Source organism: Eptesicus fuscus, chromosome 4, assembly GCF_027574615.1.
Source record: "Eptesicus fuscus isolate TK198812 chromosome 4, DD_ASM_mEF_20220401, whole genome shotgun sequence".
Lineage (NCBI taxonomy): Eukaryota > Metazoa > Chordata > Mammalia > Chiroptera > Vespertilionidae > Eptesicus > Eptesicus fuscus.
In genome coordinates, this window is record NC_072476.1 from 33608693 (window position 1) to 33626991 (window position 18299).

The window sequence follows — 18299 nt, forward strand, 5'->3', positions numbered from 1 at the left end:
AAAGAACTAGAGGCCCGGTGCATGAAAATTCATGCACTGCAGCGGGGGGTCCCTCAGTCCAGCCTGCCCCTTCTCACAGTCTGGGAGCCCTCAGGGATGGGAGGCGACCTGGCAATCAGGGGAAGGTGATGCCCCATCACACCTCTGCTACTGCCACTGCCAGCAGCACAAGCCTCCTGAGCCCTGGGCAGCTGGGCAGCCTACACCCGAGGCTTGCCTGGGCCTTGGGCCGGCCCTAGGCAGCTTGGCAGCCAATGCCCAAGGCTTGCCTGCACCTCGGGCCAGCCCTAGGTGGCTCGGCAGCTGACACCCGAGGCTTGCCTGCACCTCAGGCGTCGGCTGGGCAGCCACCATCTGAGGCTTGCCTGCACCTTGGGCCAGTTCTGGATGGCTGGGGGGCTGTGGGGACTGGGGGACTCCAGAGGCAGGTGTGTGGAGCTGCCAGACCCGCCTGGGGGCAGGCCCGGCTGTACCACACACCTGTGGGGTAGAGGGGACTGGGCGCCACTATCTTGTGGCTGTGGGCACCACTATCTTTGGCAGTCAATTAGCCTATTCCCTCCTTATTGGCTGTGGTTGCCGCCATCTTTGTGATGGTGTGATGGTCAATTAGCATATTCCTTCTTTATTAGATAGGATCAGTGTAATATGTACCTTTTGTGTTTGTTGCTGTTGCTGCATTTGTCAGTTGTTTTACTTTAAATATTTTTTATTGATTTTAGAGACAGAGGAAGGAGAGGGAGAGAGAGACAGAAACATCAATGAGAGAGAAACAAGGCTTCCTTCTTCATGCCCCTCACCAGGGATCCAGCCTGTATGTGCCCTGGGCATGTGACCTGACCGGGAATCAAACCAACGACCTCTCAGAGTCTGGGTTAATATTTAATCAACTGAGTCACATAGGCCAAGCACTTGTTTTATTTTATTGCTGAGTGCTATTTATTTTTATGAATATATCAAAACTTGCTTATCTATTTATCCATTGGTGGATATTTACTTTTTTCATTTGGGGAATATTATGAATATGGCAGCTATCAACATTCTCACATAAGATTTTTGTGGACATGATTAGAATTGCTGGATCATAATTGCTCCAAGGGTGTGCTGCAACTTCTCCACTGGCTACCTGAACTTCTACAAAAGCCTTCTCATCTATGGGTGATTAGCAGAGTTGGTGTTCTTTGAGTAGGTAAATGGTGGGAAACTCTTATTTCATCATGTTTATGATGTCACTCCTCCCGGTTTTACACTTTTATCTACCTAGTGTCTTGGTCACATACCAGATGTCTAGCAAACAACTCCAGGCTTCCACAGACCTTTTTATCAAGCAGTTCAAGTTGCACAAGATTGTGATTGTGGGATCAGTCATTGCAATTTGGGTAAGTATGCCTCTTTCCACTTGTCTCTGTCCATCCATAGAGCATGAACCAGTTACTTTCTAGGCAAAAGAGGCCAAGGGAAGCTCTCCATTTCGACATTCCATTTTCCTGTTTCTAATACAAGAAGTGTCATGGAGGGACTATTTCATAGAGAGAGAATGAGCACATAGTATCAGGTAGAAGCAGCTGTAAGAGTATCCAAAACACTAGCCCAAAAGAGTTATTAGAGGGGAAAGTGGAAACCTAAGCTATCTATGCTTTCTATATCCCTAAATTGTTATATTTCTGTTCCAATTCTCCTAGCTTCTTTCCAGTTCTTAAAACTAAGAAGGCCACTATTACCTCCATACCTGGTCTAAGGATACCCTGTTCCCTCTTCCTACCTGGTGCACATGTAAAAGTTTCCTTTTCCTCTTGGTTCTGCTTTAAAAATAGTTGAATTATTTAAAAGGAAGAAGAAGAAGAGGAGGAGGAGGAGGAGGAGGAGGAGGAAGTGGAAGCTTTACCAGGAATAACTAGGGGAAACAAGCAAAAGAAAACTCAAATACATAAATCTATGTGTTTACAAAGGAAAACCATTTGAACAAAGGACAATACATCCTTTTTTTATTTTTAGTCCAACTCAGGTCTGTATCAGAGAACAGGAAATAGGAATTCGTAGAGAAGAGCTATATCAGAATAGAGTTTATATCTTAAGGGAAAGAGGAAAAGATTACCCCAAGATATGAATGACTTTTCCTGATATGACTATAGACCAATAAGTTTTTGGGCCAACCTGTCCTCTTGTATCCCAGAACCTCTTCACTTTCTCCCATCAATCAGGCAGTTCCATACTAAGGAAATTCAGTTCCTTCATCTACTGTCTTATATATATTGAAATCCAGGCTTAACCTGGTTATGGTCACTAATATTTTGCTCCTTAACAAATTAATTCCTCTCTCTCTCTCTCTCTTTCTCTCTCTCTCTCTCTCTCTCTCTCATTCTCTCTTCAAATGTTTTTAAATAATAAAAAGTTGTGTCCTCTGATCACTACTGAACTACATTAGAAATCAATAACAGAAAGATTTCTAGAAAATCCCCAAATATTTAGAAACTAAATAACATACTTCTTAATAACCCAATGAGTCAAAGGAGAACTCTGAAAGGAAATTATAAAGTATTTTGAATGGAAGGAAAATTAAAATAGGCCTATAAAATTTTGTGGGATACTCAGAGGGAAATTTATAGTATTAAATGTCTTTGTCAGAAAAGAAGTACGATCTCAAATCAATGAATTCTGTTTCTATCTCAGGAAACTAGAAAAAAGAAGAGCAACTTAAAACCTATGAAATCAGAAGAAAGAAAAAATATCCTAGCATAAATAAATAAAATAGAAAACAAAAAATCAATATAAAAAATTAATTCATTGAAAGTTGGTTCTATGAGATCAATAAAATTGATTAGCTTCTACTCAAACTAATCAGGAAAAAATAATAGACACAAATGATCAATAGTAGGTATGCAAAAGATGTTATCAATACATATTCTACAGATATCCTATATAATAAAAGGCTAATATGCAAATCCACCAAATGGCAGAATGACCAGTCGCTATGACACACAATGACCACCAGGGAGCAGATGTTCAACGCAGGAGCTGCCCCCAGCCCGCAGGCCCCAGGCCAGCCAAGGCAGGTGTGAGTGGGGGACCCCCTGATCACCCCACCGGTTACCGTTGCCCAGCAAAGGGAGGCGACCAGCAGCGGCAGTGAGGGGTGGGGCCAGCAAGTGGGCAGCTCCAGGCCAGCCAAGGCAGGTGCCAATGGGGACCCCCTGATTGCCTTGTCAGTCACCCCACAGATCGGCCCTGATCGCCAGCCAGGCCTAGGGACCTACCCTGCATGAATTTTATGCACTGGGCCTCTAGTGTAATATAAGCAGGAGGAGGTCTAAGATGGCTATAGTGTAGGAGGACACTGAATTTGCCCTCTCCCATGAGCAAAATTTAAGCGGAAGACTCCTGGATGGAGATTTTGGAGAAATGTGTGTTTTCTTTCCCTAATTAAAAGGGGGAAATTCACCAAGCACAATTTGCCATTCCCTATGCTCTTGCTGGTACATGCACATGAGCATTGGAGGTACAACCATCTTGCACTATGGGCAACCAGTAACATGATAAAGATAGTAGATAGTCTGGATTCTGAATGACATTGTTGAGCCATTCACTGTCCCTTGATGTCCTACTTCTGGACATGGAGTTGTGTGAGAAAAAATAAGACCATCATTCTTAAGCCATTATGTTTTGGGTTTCCTATAATTGGCAGCTAAATCATTCCTAGCTTATATAACTAAATTAGTTGAGCATTTTTTTTTAAGTTTCCCTTCTATAAATTGCCTTTTTTAGGCCATCTGGAGTAGCTCAGTGATTAAGCATTGACCTATGAACCAGGAGGTCACAGTTCAATTCTTGGTCAGGGAACATGCCTAGGTTTCTGGCTTGATCCCCAGTCAGGGGTGTGCAGGAGGCAGCTGGTCAATGATTCTCTCTCATCATTGATGTTTCTCTCTCTCTTTCCTCTCCCTTCCTCTCTGAAATTAACAAATATATATATTATAAATTGCTTGTTTATATACTTTGCCCATTTTTGTATTGAATTATTTGTCTTTTTCATGTTGATTTGTATTCATTCCTCCTGTTTTCTGGGTTTAATTCTTTGTCTATTATATATGTTGCAAATACAATATTTTGTTAATTCTAAGATGTTTATTTTTTCATACTTGAACAGTTCTGAAATTGAGATGTGTCTTATAAATTATGGTATCTCATATTGCAGTCAGCTCGGGGCAGAGTTGGCTTTGTGATAGTCATAACCTGAGGTATATTTGCCAGGAAGCCAAGTTTCAGAGTCCTTCATTTACATAGATCTCTTCCAAGACCTTGGGAAGGATGCTAACACTGTCATGTGTTTTTGTGAAACTTACATAGTAAAATATTTTAATCTCAACCTGGTAAGGTCATGTATCTTTCTAATACAGCTTCCTTCATGTCAGGTGATGTTGGAGTAGTCAGAGCCTTTTTTTTTTTTTTTTTGTCCATTAAGGTAAGTTTGAATTGAGGAACATTTAGTTTTTATTTAATGTGATTTTCAGTCATTCCTGCATATAGTTAAGTTATAGCTAAAAGTCTTGGAATAGGAATGTCTTTCAGAAACACTCCTATCCCACTTTGTGCCAACTCAGCATCATGACACAAAGAAAGAGCCAGAGATCCTATCATGATATGAGTGTTTCCTGTAACACTCAGCACCAGAATTATGTGGGGAATGGAAGAGAAACGGGGTTTGAAATGGCCTTTCCTTTCTTTTTTTTTTTTTAATATATTTTATTGATATTTTACACAGAGGGAGGGAGAGGAATATAGAGTTAGAAACATCAATCAGCTGCCTCCTGCACACCTCCTACTGGGGATGTGCCCGCAACTAAGGTACATGCCCTTGAATGGAATCGAACCTGGGACCTTTCAGTCCGCAGGCCGACGCTCTATCCACTGAGCCAAACTGGTTAGGGCTGGCTTTTCTTATTGCAAGATGCTTGATGCATCTTCAGGCACTGTAACCACATCCAAGGTGGAAATAAAATAGGGCAGCAAGCTGGTCCGTTTTATTAGGTGAGTGGAAGCTGTCCCCAATACCTCTCTCCAGATCTCTCCTCATATCTTATTAACCAGAACTGGGAAACTTTCAAAAAAATTGAAAAAAATGTGGAATGTGAATGTCATTATTGGCTTGGACCAATAATAATGTATTGCATGATGATAATATATCACATTTGGCTTTATTCTACCCCAAATAAGAATGGGATATTGGATAGGCAACCAACAGTGTCAGACAGAAACACGCTCCCCAAATCTAGACATTTGGAAACCTGCCTTTGGGAGAGCTGGATCTGCACAAGAGACACACATATGCAGAATCACTGTCTCACGTATGCAGGTCGTGAGAGTTCAGAGATGGGGGAAGAGAGAAAAGAAGCAAGAAGGGCCTCCATGGTCAATAGGACTCTTATATCATCACCACACAAGACTCACACCCACTTGATTTAGAAAATGATGGTAAATTCTCATTCTTCTGAGCAGCAAACCAGAAAACAAAGTTCCTAGAGCCATGTACGTAATATAATCCAACCTCTGGTTTTGCCAAAGACCAGAGCTGAGCTTCAGAGGTATCTGAAGATAAGTCAATAGGCAAAGAAGAGGAAAGTGTCTTGGTTTCAGCCTCACCAGACTACTGGTTGCTCTGCATAGGTTGTCCAAAGTCCACAGCTTATGAACTCAAATTTTGTTGGGAAACTTCTCCCGCTGTGAGTGATTGTGTCCTGTGCGTATAATAGCAGCAGGGGAAATCCACCTCTGCATGTTGCTTCCTCCCCCTCTTGTGGGCTATCTCTTTCCTTTTGAAAAATGTGAAAATCTGCAATAACGAATTTTAAAAGCATGTGAAAATGTGCAGTAACAGATCCTCATCATCAGCTCTTACTTAAAGGGCCCATCTTCCCCCTATCATGTATGTTTAAAACATCTTAATTTCCTGTTCCCTGCTCAGTTCCATGGTCCTGATATTCAATTGCTGCATAAACTGTGGGTTCTGCAAGTGGCACAATGGAACAAAATCCATCACCATATCTTTGTCTTCTGTGCTCTGTGTAAAGGCTGTGGCCACTGCTTCTTGCATGGAAATTGCTTTGTCCCATGAAACATGCCTCCTGGGGGGTAGGTTCTCTCTCAGCCCGTGTTGGTTTCATCTTCAGCAGATTCCTGAACTACATTTGGTGGCTCTGAAGCTTTTGCCTCATTCTAGAAATATTCTCCTATTCTTCCCTACTAACCCAAACCTGTACCCAGTAAGGAAAGGGGGGAAGACTCTATGTCCAGACTCCACTACAGGCAAGAGCGGTCAATGAAACATAAACAAAAGTTGCAGTGTGGGACTTTTAAAGCTATTTTGGTGCTATATCATTCCTCCTTCCTGCTGATCCCAAAGTAAATATGATGGCTGGCGCTCCAGCAGCCTTCTTGGGACCATGAGAGAACCGTGAAGAAATCACACAGACCTTGCCCTTACATCCTTAAGACACTGAACTAAGGCCACCAATTGTCTATTTCCAGACAGTTATTGTGAGAAAAATAAACCTTTCTCTGTTTATGCCACTGAAGGTACTGTCTGTTACTACCAGCCAAAAGCAATTCCTAGCTAACACATTTGCCTTTCTCCTATTTTTTGCATTTTTCGGTATTTGAGTAACCTGTGTTACTCAATATCGGCAAAAATATTTCAGTGTCACATCATTCTTTGTAGAAGAGGGTTTGTTTCTGGCATGATATTTCTCTCCATTGTTCCCTAGTCACTTCAGAAGGTTTCAACTATGCTTGTAATATTTTCACATGCTTTTTAAATTAGTGTATTTTCCTCTCCTTCATTATGGCCTTTATATGTCACCTTTTTCTTTGCATTCCTTTTTTTTTTTACCAACCCTTATCTATCCCTAGAAAGATGAGCCCCCTCAACCTGACCTAAGGTGGAGGTGATATACTTTGAAATACAACACAAACAAACCCCTATGCTCTCTTGTCTTGGTAATCTAACTCTAGCTTTAGGAACAGATCTTTAGGTCAAAGTCAATAGCAGATGCCCAGTTTTTGCTTGCTGAAGCCCAGGCAGCTAAAATATAGCTTCAAAACTGCAGCTATAAACCACGATGTGCCTGCAGGGACCAGAAGCCTGTGCTTACTAAAAAACATGCAAGCAGTTTAGGGAGGACCTAGTTGGAGTATAAACTTGAAAAATTAATTCTTCCCATTGTTGCCATCAACTGTCTGTTGAATGCTATCCTTCCCTTGAGCTTTCTTAACCACATCTCAGTCTAATTCCATAAATTGTAAGTCAATTTCAGTTCTTATATCAGCCGAGTTTGTTTGTCTAAGACTCAGTGCTATTTACTTGCAACTTCAACCTTATGTCCTATTTAAAGCTCCTTCCCTTCTCCCTCCATCCCCTCTTGCCAAGTCCAGCGGGACCCCGTCTGGTGGCAGTGGAATGTGGGTGTCAGAGGTTCCAGCTGATGTGAGTTGAGGAGAGAGGCATGCTCTGCTCACACATACCTTTCCCATTCTTCTTCCCTCTGTTTTCCCTTCGCTGTTGGGAAGAAAAATCAAGAGATTGAAAAGTAAACAGGATCCTTCCTGTCACTAACCTGAGTGAAGTGGACATCGCTTCTCGATCACAGTTGCTGACCAGCTCATTGGCTATTGGCTTGAAGAAGGGGTGGTGGCTCCTATAGGTCCTGTGGATAAAGGGCTTAATCCCAAGCCACTCCCAGAGTCATTGGTGGTCTCTTGTGGTTCTCCATCATATCATGTCTCATTCCCCAATTGCATGTGTCTCTTAACCACATGGTACATTGGTCTCTGGTCAGACAGTGGCCACCCCAGTTCTCGGTCACAAACTGCACCAGCAACTCCTATGACATGACACAGGAAAATTCAAATTCCAGGGACTTAATTAAGGGCCCCTTGGATAGGTCTCAATACTTTGCATGAAGGAAATATCTCCTTCTGCCCCTTCCCCTCTGTACCAGTTCTTTCTTCCTGATGTACTTCCAAAATATTTTTTTCCTGCTTATGTTGATTTTATGAAGGAAAAATGTAAGGAGAGGTATTTGGGCATCTCTAGTGCCCTGGCCCTTATGAGACCTGGTAATATAAAATGGCCAGGAGTGTGTTTATATAACTCAATATCTATGCTGTGAGGAAATGCTGAGAATGAGGGTCAAGATCCTTGATGCTAAGGTGTAGTCAGAAAGTAAATCAGACGCAGGGTAGATAAATGCTAGAGACCATCAAATGCTGATGGGCCATCTAACTGGATTAACTTCCTTTCCCTGGGAGAAATTGCTAAGCACTTGTATTATGATTTTGAGCCATATGGGTGTTTCCTATGAGGCAAGGCCAACTTAGGTTTGTGCTTACATGGGACTTGGATTTCTGTTGGGGACTGAAGAGAACTGGAGCCCCAGCCTACTCCCTCCCCAAATCCCATTCTATCTGTACATGACTCACCTTTGTGCCCCTGGACCCCTCATGTCCACTCCATCAACTGTCCCTCCCTCTAAGTCCAGGATGGACATGTCTAGTAGAGACAGAGGTTGTGGAAAGAGAAATAGAAGGGGAAGGTGGATTTACTCTGATTTTTGGAGTCCAGAGAGAAAAGATGGACTTGTCAGGAGTGGGGAGGGCTAGAGATGAGGGATGGGAGTGGGTCCAAGCCTGTACCCCTCTGGAGGCAGTGGAATGCGTGTGTCAGAGGTAAGCAGGTGATCGGCAGAAGCCAGTAGGGACCAGAAGACAGATGTTATTTATTCTCTGGGATTTAGCCAAACTCACAGAAATATGTTTTTAAACATGAGATGGTATTTGCAGATTGTGTGGTGGTGGCTCAGACAACAGCTTTGGGTCAGAGGCAGCAAAAAGGAAGGCAGATAGGATTCCTGCCTGAGACCCACCAAGCAGAGGAGGACTAAGTTTGGTGAACTGAAAACTTCTTTACAGAAAAAAATATGAAGAGGCAAAAATCACTGACTGGCTCCTCTTTTTCTCCCCACAGATCTTGTATACCAGGGTTTCCTGGCCTGACAGTGCTGCCCCTCTGTCCCCAAGGCCTCGCCCTGCCCGCAAATCCTCTGGCTCTCTCCCCCAGGAGTTCTCAGACCTGACCCACCTTCTGCACTGGCCTCTGACCCCAGAAGATGGTGAGGACCTTTTGGCCTCCACCAGCTCTGAGACCTCCACCTACCACCTGAAGGGTCCTGCGCAGGCCAGCTATGTCCTGGGAGGCTACCTGGAGGCCATCCTTGTTGCCAGAGACCATCGAGGCAGGCCCAAGACTCATGGCGGGGATCTGTTTCGGGCACAGCTGCTGGGTCCTGACTTGAAGGCAGGGGTCCCTGGGAATGTCCAGGATCTGGAAAATGGCACATACCTGCTGTCCTTCCCCCTTCTTTGGGCTGGGCAGGCCCAGGTGCAAGTGCGGCTAATCCACTCCAGCGAGGCCGTTGGGGTTCTTCGAAGAATCTGGAGGGACCAATGGGCCACAGTCGATTTCATGGGCTATTTTCGGGGACCCACAGGATATGAAGAAATTGTGACTTGCAATATTAACCCCCTGTTAACTGGAGAGGAAGAGTCTACCTGTCACTATAGGGATGAAGATTCGGGGGAGCTCTGGTTCTGCGCTCGACCACCCACCCTGCCCTGCGACTCACTGGTGGGACATTCAAGTGGACGTTACTGGAATGTGACCACACCACAAGAGGAGGCCCTGCTGCTGTGGTAAGAAACCCAGCATTCTTGGAAACTGCCCCAACTCCTGAATCCTGGTCCCTATGAGTCTTCTGCCTGAGCCACTGCCCGTATCATTCATCTATTCACTTCTATTATGTACACCTCCTGAGCACCTATTATATGCTCATGCCAAGTGCTGACTACTTATGCATAAGCCTCAGCTTCCCTGCCTTCTACACATTTTCAATGAAGTACATGACTTTTTAAAACATGAAGTGTAATAAGTGCTTAACTGTATGCACTGTGTAGTTTGAAGACATGGAGAAAGAGCACCCCATCTGGTCTATGATGGTAAGGGCAGGTGACAATTTAGCTGAAACTTAAAGAGGAACCACAGACCCCTGGCAAAAAAAGAAGTGTCCTAATTTTCCCCCCTTTCCCCCTCCCCCACCCCCACTGATGGTCCCTGCAGGGAGAGATGTAGATTTAGAAGTCACCAGCATGTATGGTCAGAGAGTAGAGAGGATGGATGTGACTTCACTGAGTGAGACAGAAACAGAGGCTGCAGCCTATAAGCCAAGCAAAAAGAGGCTGAGAATCGACCTCTGTCTCAGGGAGCAAGCCGCCTGGGTGGACAGAGAATGGGAATGAGGGAGAGGAGACCATGAAAACAGACTTGCTCACTGTGAGTCCTACTGGCCTTGAGATCAGAGGCAGGCCTGGTGCTAGAGAGACCCCAGGGATGAGGGAAGCATTTTTTAAAATGGGAGGTCCAGGCATCTTGTCTCCAGTAAAGAGACAGTAGGAGAAGGAGGCAAAAACAGGGTCCCAGAAGATGGGGAAGAGAGGAAGTGGAGGGTCACCCCCTCTGAGGGGGAAGAAAGAGAAGAGGCTAGAGCTAGAGGCAGAGATGTTTAGGTGGGAGGACTGACAGGTGAGCTGTCTGGTGCTCCATGACCCCAAAGAGCATGGACGTTATCACTGGCTGCTATGAGGATAAAGCACCAAGGCAAGCTGAGCTGGAGACACCCAAGGTGCCGGCTCCACCAGACACCCATCTCTGGAGGCTCTGAGCACTCTTCTTGTCTGGCGAATTCCCACTAACATTTACCTCCTGACAACAATTTAGCACCAGGACCAATTTTCATGCTCCATTTGGTCAGAAAAGGAGAACCACCTATCTCATTTGCAGTAGTCAACTGAAAATAAATCTAAGATTCAATACTGACATCCTAGTCTCGGGATGTCGCTTGGAGGAAAACCCAAGAGTCTCTGGAGTGAGACTGCGATGTTTGAATCCCTTCTCCAACTGTTACTGTTTTTCAGCTTGTATTCATGTGATCTCTAGCAAGTTACTTATCCTCTCTGTAACTCTGTTCTCTCATTTGTAAAGGGGATAATAATAATAAAACCACTGTCATAGACTTGTGGAAGAAACAAATAAATCAATGTGCGGAAAGGGCTAAGAACTTTTATCATCTGATTTCAGATGTTTGCTTCTCTTGAGTCTTATCCCACCCCCAACTCTGTGCTAGATACCATCCAAAGTCCTGGAGGTCCTGGGGAGAGGAGGACAGGGCAGAATGGCCTCATCCTGCAGGAGCTAACAGTGCACTGATGGAATACAGGCATTAAACAGATAATCACACGTGTGACAAATGTGTAGTGGGCATGAATTTGCAACCCAAGCCCAAGTGTTTTCTTTACATCAACTTTAGTCAAATGTTGAGGACTGCTGCAACAGGGCTGGTGAGGAGTGTTCTCCTTGTCTAGGGTCCTGCCAAGGAACTGACGACCATGAAGGATCTTTCCTTCTTTAGTCAACTGTCCACACTGGTCACTTCAAAATGTCCATTGTCCAAGCCTGTATGTTCTTGAGCTCTGCTAGGACAGGCATCTCCAACTGGGTCCAGAGTCCCTGGAATAATCCCACACCTGCTTCCTGAAATTTTATACCTCTATGGGCCACCAGGGCCCTGACACTCTTAGGATAGGCCATGCTTAGGCATCTTTCAAAATTTCAGGAATATTTTCTTGCACTCTTCCTCCTTTCTGAAAGTAAATTCCCTCTCCTCTAAGACACAACCTCTTCAATCAATCCATCCCTTCTTTTAGCAAATGCTTACTGCACACCCGTTATAAGTATGTCTCTGCTGTCGACACTGGGAAAGCAGCAGTGAACAAACAGACAAGGACCCTGCCCTGGTAAAGCTTACATATGACTGGAGAAAGAGATGATAAACAATAAACATAACAATAAGTAAATTACATAAGATGTTAGAAGAAGATCCATACTATGGGAAGTTTAAAATATGGAGGAGGTGAGGATTAGGAGTATGTCCAGGGCAGGTTGCAATGTTAAATAGGGGGTGGTCAGGGTAGATCTCATTAAGAAGATGACATCTGCCCTGGCCGGTGTTGCTCAGAGGATAGAGTGTCAGCTCGAGCAACTAGAGGGTCTCGGGTTTGATTCCAGGTCAAGGGCATGTACCTAGAATGTACCTGGGTTGCAGGTTCCATCCCTTGCCCCAGATGGGGCACATGTGGGAAACAACGAATCAATATATCTCTCTCACATCAATATTTCTCTCTCTCTCCCCCTCACTCCCTCTCTTCACTCTCTCTAAAAATTCATGGAAAAAATATCCTCCGGTGAGTATTACAAAAAGAAAAAGGGAAAAAAGAAGAAGAAGAAGACATCTAAGCAAAGACTCAAGGGGATGATAGAGTTGGCCAAGGATTTACCAGGAAGAAGAGGACTCCAGGCAGAGGGTGTGCAGTGATATGACTAGTAGTGTCTGAGGAGCAGCAAGGAAGCCAGACAGCTAGATGGAGTAAAGAATAGGGATGCCGAAGCCGGTTTGGCTCAGTGGATGGAGCGTCGGCCTGTGGACTCAAGGGTCCCAGGTTCGATTCCGGTCAGGGGCATGTACCTTGGTTGCGTGCACATTCCCAGTAGGAGGTGTGCAAGAGGCAGCTGATCGATATTTCTCTCTCATCGATGTTTCTGGCTCTCTATCCCTCTCTCTTCCTCTCTGTAAAAAATCAATAAAATGTATTTAAAAAAAAAGAATAGGGAGGTGGGCCCAGCCAGCGTGACTCAGTGGTTGAACGTTGACCTATGAACCAAGAAGGCACCATTTGATTCCCAGTCATGTGCAACCCTGCACATGCCAGGGTTTCGGGCTTGATCCCTATTGTGGGCATTCGGGAAACGGCCGATCGATGATTCTCTCTCATCACATGTTTCTTTCTTCCTCTCCCTTCCTCTCTGAAATCAAATTTAAAAAATTAAAAATTAAAAATAATAGGGAGGTGGTGGGTGAAAAGACCAGCGAGATTATGGGAAGGACGTGCATAATTAAGAAAGGGCTCTCTAAATATGTTGGTTTTTGCTGTATAAGATTAAAGGGATCACTGCAGGATTTTGAGCAGAAGATGGACTTGATGTGATTTACATTTTTAAAGAGTTTCTTGGCCCACTGTGTTGAGAATGGATTGCAGAAGGTTAAGGGAGAAGCAAGGAAAACACAAGGTAGGAGGCCTTGACCTCAGGTTGCAGTGGTGGAGGTGTCTAAAGTGATTCACTTCTAGGTATATTGTGAAGGCAGCACCAATAGGATTTCCTGAGAGATACAACATGGGATGTACTATAAAGTGAGAACTTTCAGATGGCTACAGGGTTTGGAGCCTGCTCACCTGGAATGACAGAGTTGCCATCTGCTGAAGTGGGGAAAACTCTGGGTGAGGCAGGTGGTCACATGTATCAGACATCAAGTGCAGATATTGAGCAGATGGTCAGATACACAAATCTGGGCTTTGACAGAGAAACTGGGCTGGAGATCTAAATGTGAAAGTTAAAGTCAGGAAGCAGAGTGAGACCCCCCAGGGAGGGAATCTGATTGAAATACAGGAGTGAGGACTGGAACTCCAATATAAAGAGGTTGAGGAGAAGGGGGCTAGCAAAAGGGGCTACCAGGAGAGGAAGGTGTCCTGACAACCAAGAGGAAAACAAGCCTCAAGGAGAAGGGAGCTACTGCTGGGCTACAATGGTCGGGAATGACAAGGGCTGAGAACTGATAATGGATTTTGCCATTTCTGAGAGTGAGAGTGAAAGTCCAACTAGAGTGAGTTCAGTGAGACCAACAGGAGAGTTAAGACTTCTTGTAAAATGCCCCAATCACCTTCACCTATAAGTCATGTTTTAAATGTTCTATATTTTGTGATGCTTTGACATCTTGGGGCTTTGACATCTTGGGCCCCTCCCAGGATTAGCTGACTCCTAGAGATATCAAACAACTTGTCTTGAGCACACCTTTGATATGCAACCCACCCCTCCTGAGTCCACACCACTCCTCTTCCTTTTATCAGGCTCTTGCAGCCAGACACCATCTCCCTGCCTGAAATCCCTCAGGGCCAAGTACCAGACAACTGGAGATTACCTCTATAGCCCAGAGCCCACTGAAATTATTCCAACTATTAATTCCTAAACCTACTCAGCTGTTAACCTTTCCTCACCCATTCCTTCCTGAAACACACACACACACACACACACACACACACACACACACACAATAAAGACTTTTGCCCACATTTTCTCCTGCTCCTTATGCCTCTTGACCAACCCTGGTGCTTCCCCCGTGTGGCCCTGCATGGTGTATCATGTCCCCACGTCTCAGGACTCTATCACTATTTTTTCCATGGCAATCATCTCCTGATCTATTGACCTTACCATATCTAAATAAAACCAAAATACTAGGTACATTTTTAAAAAATATTTTTTATTGATTTCAGAGAGGAAGGGAGAAAGAGAGAAATGTCAATGATGAGAGAGAATCATTGATTGGCTGCCTCCTGCATGCTCCCTACTGGGGATAGAGCCAGGACTTGGGCATATGCCCTGACTGGGAATAGAACCATGATCTCCTGGTTCATAGGTCGATGCTCAATCACTGAGTCACACCGGACTCCTAGGTACATTTTAAAACACATCTGCTTTCCACACTGATGAAATCCTGGGGCCAGGAAATTCAAAAAGCCTGGATCCCTGAACTCTAGTTTCTAGCCCCTCTCTTGCCCTAGAGCCCTCACTGTCTCCCAGAAGCCCTGACTCTGGACAGATGCCCTTGACTTTGAGAATTTCCTTTTTTCCAAGAACCCCCATTTCACCTTAGCCCCAAATTCCTTCCTATAACACATTTCCATTAAGGATTCCTTTCTTGTCAATTGGTTTCTCTTCAGGAACGTGACAGACAAGGTCCTCCCTCAGGGTATTTCTCCAATCTGGGTGGCCAAGGAGAGCAATAGGAGCCTGGGTAAGTAACACTGGGGCCTACAGAAAGGCAGCGCTTATCCCATGCCTGTAGCTTTAGTTTTCTTCTGATTGTTTTGTTTACAAACAATTGCTTACAGTGTTGTCCCCCAAACAACTGTGCCATCCTGGGATCCCGGGGCCAAAACCTTCTGGCTTCTTCCATGGAGGAGTGTGGCACTCTCTCTCCTGCTCTGGCCGCTCCTTCTCCACTGTTGACAGCATCCTGGGCTGCCTGGCTGGTCACATCGTCCACATGCTGGGGGACTCCACGCTTCGGCAGTGGTGGGAGTATCTGCGTGACACTGTGCCTTGTGAGTGGCCGTGAGGGGAGAGGGCACACCTCCTAAGAGAAAAAGAGCAGAACCAAGGCTTTGAGAAGGCATAAAGCATCTACCTGGATTCAGGAGAGTGATACAGAAGGACAGGACACTGGGTTCCCTTAAGGAAGTGATGGGAAACAATACCCAGATTATGCATGATCTCAATAATTAATTAATTAGAAGCTCTAACAGGAGAGTAGATATGTTTGATGAACCATGAGTAGCCTTGGCCAGAACTATTTAGTTGCTTGGGGAATACTGGAGGAATAGAGTTGGAATTTAAGAAAATAATTATAGAGGAACCAGGGGTTTTGTGTTGTGACATTTGGGAGACTCCAACTGTTTTTAAGCAGTTTTTGGTTTGTTGGATAGATTGGATTGAGAAAGAAAGATCAAAGACAAGTTATAAGATAATTGCATGGTCAACATGTGAGGTGCTGAGAGGCTAAATTGGTACAAGAAATAGAGTGACAGCAATAAAGGAAGTAGTATGCTGGAGAAATTCACAGTCTTGTTAACTGATTGGTTCTGCAATGCAGGGAGGTGATCAGATTACTATGGATAACCATAAAATGAACTCAGAATAAAAGTCACTGACATGCTTACTGGATATGAGAGCAAGAGACGCGAGTGAGAGAAGATGGCGTATTTATGTTATACCTTTTCATATTGAGTTAACAAGGTGGGGGGGAGGGGTTTCTGTGGAGCATTTGGATGAGGCATTTGAAGACATGGGATTGGAAGTGCATTTAGATGTCTGAGCTTCAGACAGACTTTTGGTATTTATCCCTCTGAAGACAGGCATTCAGGGAGGTGAGAGTGTCACACAGGGTCTCTGCCTTTCAGGCACAAACTCCAGAATATAACGTATCAGGAATTAAGGGATGTGCTTTATTGGAGAAAGAGGCAACATGAGAGTCTAGGAGAGAAAGAGCATCAGCTTCCAGCCCTGTCCCCCAGCTGTTTTCCCACTATTCTACAGGGAGTGCGTGGGGCCCACAGGGTGGGTCTGTGCTCTAGTGGAGGAGACCCCCCCACATACACACACACACACACACACACACACACACACACACCATAGTTCTTCCTTCTTACCTACAAGCTTCTTGGCACAAGACACATGTGGGCTGCCTTTTGCTCACAGAAGTTATAAAACACCTGCTGCCTCCACCTGGAGACCTTGAGGCCAGTGGGATGCTGACTCCTGCTTGAAGGGTTGAAGCTCCCACCGTCCAGGAGGGTCAGTCTGGATGCAGTCCCTCCCTTTAGGAAAAAAGGGAGCTCTGCTCCCAACTAATTCAATGTTTCATCAACATTGAGTGACTTCCCAGGATCATTTTGGGACAATTCTGCTCATGGCCGGGTGGAGCGGGTGAGTTTTCTAGCCAAAGCTGTTTTTAAAGATGAATGGAAGCTCGTGGCAGAGGTTGGGAAAAGCAGAGACTGTGCTAGTTGATCTGGCACCTTTCTGTGGACTAGAGGAAGGTGCCCCTCTGTGCCCACACAGCCATGGAGCACACGGTGGGGCGAGCCAGTAGAGACTTCGTGCAAAGAAAATAAGGGCCTTTTCCTGTAGGTGTGTATAGCTGTCTGCCAGGGCACACGACCAAGCAGACAGCCTGTATTTCAGGAGTCTCTGGGCCCCTAGGCAAAGACATAAACTGGACAACCCTGAATCTCCAGCCTGTCAAGTCTTTATACAGGGGTGGAACCAGTGAATGAATGAATCTGAGTTGGAGTGCTAGATCTGAAAGGAGACGGTAGAGAGTGGCAGCTAAGAAAGGGAAGGGATTCCAAAGGAAAATCAATACACAAAATGCTCAAGGAACTAGGGAAATGAAGGACTGAGAATTGGGCCTTTAGACTTGGTAACTAGGTGGTCACTGACAATATGATAGATTAAGGAGAGCAAAAGCGGTGGTTGGGCCATCGGATGATAGAAGAAAATGGTGCTAGATTTTTAAACCAGGAAACACAGTCCTGTATTAACCCCTAAGCCTCTTCTCTTGTCCTCACACAGCCCTGAAGCCGCTGGATCTACACGCCACGTATCAGACAGGGCCCCTGATGGCCGTAGAGACCACCCGGAACATAGTGCTGCACTGGCGGGCCCACGGCTGGCCCCTGCGCTCCCTCCGCACACCGGTGGCCTCCCTGCACTCTGTGGTCCAGGAGCTGGGGGGCCTGGCTGGGGGCCCCCACACTGTGGTGGTGCTGGGGCTGGGCGCACACTTCACCACCTTCCCTCCATCCATCTTTGTACAACGACTGGCAGGGATCCGGGCAGCTGTGGCTGCGCTGCTGGCCCGGGAGCCCCACACTCTTGTGGTCATCAAACTGGCCAACACTGGCTACAAGTCCGTGTATGGCAGTGACTGGTTCACCCTCCAGGTGAACCGGCTCCTCCGAGCCGCCTTTGCTGACCTCCGTGTGGCCTTTGTGGATGCCTGGGAAATGACCTCCAGCCTGGCCCTGCCTGACAGCATCCACCCAGTGAGGCTCATTGTCCAAAACGAGGTGCACTTCCTCCTCTCCTTCATCTGCCCCACCTGAGCGCTGCTGCCTTGGGCTGTGTGGTCAGAGAAGCTAGCGTGATGGTTAAGCCTTCAAGCCCTGCCTCTCAGCCCATTATTCCCCTTGTCTGACCTTTCTAATGCACTGAATTCATGTCATAATTCACACAATTGTGGATTTTTCAACTTGTTATTTAGGCCATTTCTTTTACATGTTTGAAGCCCATGTTATTATGCACTACCAGGGAATCTGACACAAAACAGCCAGCATCAGGGCATCACTTGTAAAATGATGGTTTTTTAAAGATAAAGAAATAATCCTTTAAGCATTTAGGCAAAAAGGGCTTAAGTCACTTACAAGAGAAAAACTTAGATTGACTTAAATTAATCAAAAACAACATTAAGCCCTAACTGGTTTGGCTCAGTGGATAGAGCATCAACCCAAGAAGTAAAGGGTCC

At 45.3% G+C, this 18299-nt stretch overlaps 1 protein-coding gene across 1 annotated transcript; it reads left to right on the top strand.

Annotated features, from left to right (window-relative positions):
* Window positions 1-1226: 1226 nt before the first annotated feature.
* LOC103285975 (NXPE family member 3-like) lies at window positions 1227-17880 on the top strand. The gene is made up of 5 exons (XM_028145196.2): window positions 1227-1379; window positions 9017-9741; window positions 14935-15008; window positions 15106-15318; window positions 17348-17880. The coding sequence occupies exons 1-5, from the start codon at window positions 1227-1229 to the stop codon at window positions 17878-17880; spliced, it is 1698 nt and encodes a 565-aa protein (XP_028000997.2).
* The last annotated feature ends 419 nt before the right edge of the window (window positions 17881-18299 follow it).